Source organism: Nuphar pumila, chromosome 17, assembly GCF_984573655.1.
Source record: "Nuphar pumila chromosome 17, dmNupPumi1.hap1.1, whole genome shotgun sequence".
Lineage (NCBI taxonomy): Eukaryota > Viridiplantae > Streptophyta > Magnoliopsida > Nymphaeales > Nymphaeaceae > Nuphar > Nuphar pumila.
In genome coordinates, this window is record NC_143265.1 from 62,542,553 (window position 1) to 62,549,499 (window position 6,947).

Consider the following 6,947-nt stretch of genomic DNA (forward strand, 5'->3'; position numbering starts at 1 on the left):
TCTAATGGGTACATCCCTTGTCTAAACCATTTTATACAAATGTCTTCTCAAAATGTAATTTTTAAGCATTTTACTAATCTTTAGTTAACTTACTGCTCTTATGCCAATGTCTTCCTCCTTGCCGGCAAAAAGCTTTGCTCATCTAGTAAGGACTATAGTGACAAAAGTTAAAAACGGCAAAATATCGGCAGTAAAAAAAACTTGGGAGATTTTGAAAATTTTCATAAATCTTGCATTTTTTTGGCAAAATATTGACAATAAAAAATAAATTAAAATATAAGAAAATATAAATAAAATACATTTAAAAATAAAAATCTCGAGAGTTTTTACAACAAAGGGAAGTCATTTTCATAAAACTTTAGAGACCCTAAACAGGCATAGAAGCCTATTCTTGTGCAATATCCAGTCTCAGGTGGGGGCACTGCCCTCACATCCCCACTTTTCCGGATTTTTCCTCTTCTTTTTTTATCCCATTTTGAGGGCACCGGACCGGAGCTATAAATATTTGTCAGCCTAGGGCTGACGTCATCATCACCCTAAATAATTAGCAGGTCATGCCTTCCCCGGTTTTCAGTTTTTTTTTTTTCGTGTGAACCGCCTGGGGCCTACACCATTTTGTCCCTCCAATAATTGGTGTCGTATTGCATAATTCCGCGGGGGCAATGATTCATCAAACGTACACACCAGCATGGGACCCACTCCGACTAGCCCCAGCCGGCTCTCTTTCTCTCTCGGTGCGACTCAGATGGTGTCTCGGGTTGGGACAAACTATGAACCGGATCGGTCAATTTGTTTCCCAGTCCGAGTCCTTGATGTGGCTAGTTTGGCAATAATGCTGATAATGGTCGGGTATCCAACTGGGAATGAACCCATAGCCGACCTATATTGTATGACCGGGTAAGTATGGCAAGAATCTGGCCGGGTCAGATCCAAAACAAATATGGTTAGGTCTATTAGGATCTAGGTTGAGATCAAACAAGGGCAAATAAGTAGGTGCATCGATGCCGCAAGTTGAGTAAGCGCAGCTCGATCCACTTATGCTGACCACCCATCTCAGCATTTCTCGAGATGAACACTGCATGTCTAGATGGATGGCTGTAAAACAGGGAGCTGCATTTCTAACATGCAGCAACGCTGATAAAAATTCAACAAATTTGGCTCTATCTCCGACTCGAGGAATAACGGCCCAATCAGGTCCGAGTCGACCACACATAGTAGGAGCAGTCTTCAGATGTAGGTCTCCTGCCGTTTCGATACAGTCGCGTCAATCCGACTCAAAGCGGACTCACTCGGGAACTCTTACTTCATTACAAAGGAACCGGCTATTCCCGGTAGCCCATTGGCCTGACAGCGATACGGAGGGCCAGGCGCAGTCAGTTTTACCGGTGGGCTGGTACGGAACCGGAGAGTTTGGAAAACTTGTGGCTGTGGAGAGACTAAAGAATGTTAATAATTAACTAAAAATAAATAAATAAAGAAAACAGAAAAATGTAATCTTTTAATATACACTGAACGTTTTAACAAAATCAACAAACTCTTCATATTTTACACAAAATTTCAAATACCTACGATTTTTTTCACCTTTAATCAAATACCCTCATTTCTCTACAATTGTCAGCTTAATCATAGTTTTAGTGTCAATTATATGGTTAAAATTATCATGTTACCATGCAAAACATGTATCACAAATTTCTTTATATGCTAAATACAGTATCAATTTTTTCATCTTTAGGAACATTAAGGGCACGTTTGCATGTCATGGAAGAGGAAGTCAAGACACCTGTTCCGCAGAAACAGAATCGAACCCCACGAGAACCCTTTTGACAGAAAAGTCTGGCATGCATTTTGGTGCACCGATTGATGCAAATCCACCATTCCATGTTTGTTTCGGCATTTTGAGCCCCGCAGAAATGCACGCCCATAGATGCATTTTCATGAAAAAAATAGAGTTTTCCATGACAAGCAAACACCCCCTAAACATTTGCTGTTGTCGAGTGTCAAAGACCACTGAGCAAGGCACGATTTTTATACGTTGATGAATTTATCATTAAGTGTCGAGCCAAGGTTATTTTAGTAGGCTTTATTTATCTTTAGAAGTTATTTTAGTATTTTTGTTTATAATGCTAGTTTTTCATGGGGTTATTTGCTCAAACCAAGGTTTAAAGTTTAAACGTTTGGAGAGTGAGGGGTTATCTGAAAAACTAGAAACATTTAGTGGATATATTAATTACTAGTGAAGTTGGTCATCATTTGAAAGTTACCAAAAAAGAAAAGAAAAGAAAAGAGGGTGAAAAAAATGTTGATGGTTTTGTTCGTAATTTTGTATGAGAGAGAAAGATACGTGGACTCCTTGTTGTGAGATGCCCCCATAATGAACGGTCCAGATTCCTCTTTGCTTCATTTTTAATCTTCGGGCTCCTTCAGAGTTCTCGCCCCCCTTCTTTCTTCCTCCTCTCTCCTCTCGGTTTCCCCTGATTCTTCTTCTCATCATGTCACCATTCTCGTTTAGAGAGAGAGAGAGAGAGTGAGATCTCCTGCTAGAGAGAGAGAGGCGTCTCTTTAGTGTGTGGGAGAGTTCAAGAAGAGAGGGAGAGTGAGATCTCCTTCGAGAGAGAGATATCTCTTCAGTGTGTGAGAGAGTTTAAGAGGAGAGAGAAAGAGGGCTTGAGAGAGAGAGAGGATGTTGCTGGGGAAGAGGCCGCGTCCGACGATGAGAAGGACGACGAGCATGACGGAGTTCTCGGCGGAGGAGCTGAAGCTAGAAGTTCCGACGGCGGTGAGGGCTAACGGGAGGCCTGCAGCCAACGGTGGAGGCAGAGGAACCCTCCTGCCCGCCGCGTCGCCGAGGAGCAACGGTCGCCGGAACTCGGGGGACTACATGGAGGGGACCGCCCACTTCCTGAGGGCGTGCACCCTCTGCAAGCGCCTCATAGGCCCCGGGCGCGACATCTACATGTACAGGTTGGTTTTGGCCTCTCTCCCTCACTCTTCTTTCAATCAAATTTTCTCTTCTTCCTTTCTTTCTTTTCGTTTTCTTCCTCTTGTTTTACTTTAATAATACCTCTGTGTGCGTGTGCGTTTCAGATGGTGGATAGCGGATGGGAAATACTGTTTTTTAGGTGTTTGCACGCACGGTTTTCTCTTTTGATTTTTTCTTTTTATTGGTCTCTCTCTCTCTCTCTCTCTCTCTCTCTCTCTCTCTCTCTCTCTCTCTCTCGAGAGAGAGAGAGAGAGAGAGAGAGAGAGAGAGAGATCTGGTGGCTGTTATTTGGTTATGGCTTTTGGTGTTGAAAGTAATAAATGTTTTACATTTAGATTTTGTTATTTGATTATGGTGGTTCGTTTTGATTGGAGAGTATTATTCTCTACAGATTTCTCGTGATTTTCGTCTCTCTCTCGTAAAGAAATCAATTAAGAGAATTTTTGGAAATTGAAGGACATCTTTATAGTAACATCTGTCCAAACAGACAATTATCTGCTGCCAGAATTTGCTTATTTCTCATTTTTATGATGGATTTCTTCTTTTACTATTAGATGTTTTGTGGTCATGATTTAATCAACAAGGGAAAACGATTTCATGATTCCTATATTAAAAAAATTTCCTCTTACAAATATTCAATCATTCATCTATTGCAGTCTTTGGCTTGGGAAAGTTCTCTAATTCTTTTACTTTTATTGCAACTTCTAATACTCAAAAACCCGTCTAGGAACTAAAGGTTGTGCCAACAAAAAATTTTGCTAGTCTTGTTCATAGAATACAACTTTTACTGCCTTGAACCTTTCTATATTTGAGTGCAGCATGTTACCAAAGAAAAGTGGTATCTTCTCGTATTTGTTATTTTTTGATAGCTTATTTTATATAGGAGAATGGAAGTTGTAACTTGTAAGAATAAAGCAAGTACATATGCTATTTTTATCATCATTATCAAATATAGTCTCTCTTTTCCTTAAAATAAATATAGGCTGTCTGTACATTATATAGATTCCTCCCACCATCTACCTGCCTTACTTTTTTCTTTTTGTTCTTTTCAATTTTTTACATGTTATTGCTGTATGCTGAGATTTATTAACTAATGCTATTCATTATCTTTTATTATTGGCCAGGGGTGATACTGCCTATTGTAGTCTAGAATGCAGACAACAACAGATGAACATTGATGAAAAGAAAGCGAAATGTTCAATGACATCAATGAAGAAAGAAGCCCCTCCTGCTGCGCCAGAGCCCTCTGGTAATGGAGAAACAGTTGCTGCTGCGTGATGGTGGTCATGGAAGCTTTGATGAAGATGATGACTCATCTCTCAATTTCATCAGTTTTCACTATCACCCTATAAATATGTCCTATATTTTATATTTTGTAGCAAGGGCAGTATTATTGATCAAGGAAAATGAAGGGTAGGGCCTTGCATGATTGGCTAAGGTGAAGCATAAATTTTCCTTAGAGGGCCATGAAATGTTCCCATGAATGAGAGAGAAAAGAAGGAAAAAAAACAAAAAAAAATGAAGAGGCTTGGTTGCCTTGTACTTCTTCTTCCCTCTATGAATGAATGTTTTATGAAGTTTGGGGCCTTAAAATCTTTGAAGTCCTGTATTTCTTTGAATCAGAGAGGGGTTATTAGATTCCAATCTTTTTGACCACTGTACTTACATGTCGATACTCGTGACTGCCAACAGATTCCATTTGGTAGTGGTGTTTCTTGTTATTGTTGGGTAGGTGAGTGGCCATTAGGCTCTGATTATTTATTTCAGAGGGAGAAGAAAAAGAAAGTGAAGATATCATTTCACTTTTTACAATGTTTGTCACCAGTGGAGAATAATAATTTGCATTTTGGGGTAAAAAAAAATGTATGGAGAGGGTGTTTTAGTCACTCGAAAAGAGTGTTTGTTTCCTCCAAGGACTTATGGCCAATATTTGTAAATTCCTTTTAAGACAAGCCTTTAACATTTCTTGGCCAGAATTTCCAATATCAGGTGTGCTCTTTTACTGCATCCAACTTGACTGAAGAGAATTTCAGAAAGGACCACCAAGTCTGAATCACATTGGTATTCCAAACTAAGCCTAGTCACTGTTGTTTCTACTGTGGTACCACATTTGTACCCCCAAGCTCTGAAGCCAAGCCTAGTCACTATTGTTACTACTGTGCATATCATCATGTTCATCACCGTAGGACCGTAGGGTAAGTATGAATCAGGGGTGTTATCCAAAAAGAAGTATATATAAGGGGTAAACCAAGGCCCCTTGGTTATGATAAAGATACCAAACATAGCGACAAAAGATTAAAACGGGAAAATAACGGCAGTGAAAACCTCATGAGAAATTGAATTTTTTTATCTTGCATTTTTACTGGCAAAATATTGCCAGAAAAAATTAAAAATAGAAACAAAAAAATGCAAAAAAATACTAAAGCAACCTTTTTTTGCGTGAAATAGACATTAACATGTTTGGTTGAGCCACATGAGATTTGGATTCTCATTTGAATGAGAATCCAAATCTCATTTGACAGATAACCAAACAAATGAAAAATAATGATACGAATATGATTTGGTTTCTCTCCAACCCATGAGATTCAAAATCTCATGGGCTAGCATGAGACACAATTAGAAATCACAAATAGATGTTGGGGGACTCTCTCTCTCTCTCTCTCTCTCTCTCTCTCTCTCTCTCTCTGGGCAAGTTTGAAAGTGAGAAAGATGTAGGAAAAGTGATACGAGACTAAAAATTCAACTGATTTTTCTGACCCTTCCAAAAGAACGACTTTTTTCCTTAGAGAGTTTTTTTTTTAAAAGGTACACTTTTTGATAGAAAACATTACCAAGAGAAAATGGTGAGATTCACTCCCCACCATCCATCTCACCACAACACCAACAAGAGGTTCTGCTTGTCTGGTAGGAGCAGCTAGTGCACGTCACCTTGTGTCGGTAGGGGTCTGCCTAATCCTAACTTGCCTTTCTAAAATAAATAAAAAATCATCTTACCACCATTACCCATCATCTCACGGTCATCGCCACCACCAACCTCAACAGCCTCAATCTGTCACCCGTCGAAAAAAAAAAGGTGGAGAAGAGAAGAGAAGAGAAGAGGTGGAGGAAAAAGAAACCACCATCACCAGCAAATGACATTGTACGTCCATGCCGATGTCCGACAAGCAACATCCTCAACCCTCACTTTCCAACTCCAACTCCAACCCAAACAACTTGAAACCCAACCCTAGTATCCTCAATCCAGTCATCGACAACCCCAATTCTACGTCGAGGGTTTTCGCTTCCCCTATGATCCCTCAAGTCCCTTCTCCCGCCAAGGCCCCCACTGCCCTTTAGCTCATCCTGAGGACCCATGAATCGCTTGTCGCCCATGGAGGCATTATCTGCCCGACCTTATCATCCTCCCCTTTTCTCCCCAACGCCGCCGTCTGATCCCCGATCAATTAGGTTGTCACTGTCATCAATCCTGCCTTCTTTAAAGGCACCCCGGTCGTCATTGGCATGCTTGTACTACCTATAATTTTTTTATAATTATTCAATAGATAAAGATGAATTTTATGTTTTAGTTGAAATTTTTATTTGAATATGAATTTCAATTTGAGTTTGAATCTCAAGTTAATTTGAATCTGAGTGTGAATTTGAATTTCATTTGGAATTTAATTTTAATTTGGAGTTGAATTTCAATTTGAGTTTCAATTTGAGTTTCAATTTAATTTAGATTTGAAATGAATGTGAATTTGAATTTGGGATTTGATTGAATTTGAATTACAATATAAATTTAATTTAAATTTGAAATTAATTTGATTTAAAAATATATTAGGAAGAAATTTAAAATTTAATTAAGAAAGTTGGATCCCCCCCCAAGTGGGTCCCTCCTACTAGTCCAAGATCTCTTAATTCAAAGTCAAATTAGCCATTAGTTTCTTATTTCATTAATAAGTCTTGTTAGCCAATGTGTTTAATTATT

General features: G+C 39.1%; 1 protein-coding gene across 1 annotated transcript; it reads left to right on the plus strand.

Annotated features, from left to right (window-relative positions):
- The first annotated feature begins 2,352 nt into the window (after positions 1-2,352).
- LOC149812033 (senescence-associated family protein, putative (DUF581)) lies at positions 2,353-4,567 on the plus strand. The gene is made up of 2 exons (XM_089993443.1): positions 2,353-2,961; positions 4,105-4,567. The coding sequence occupies exons 1-2, from the start codon at positions 2,681-2,683 to the stop codon at positions 4,256-4,258; spliced, it is 435 nt and encodes a 144-aa protein (XP_089849569.1). The 5' UTR covers positions 2,353-2,680; the 3' UTR covers positions 4,259-4,567.
- Positions 4,568-6,947: the final 2,380 nt, after the last annotated feature.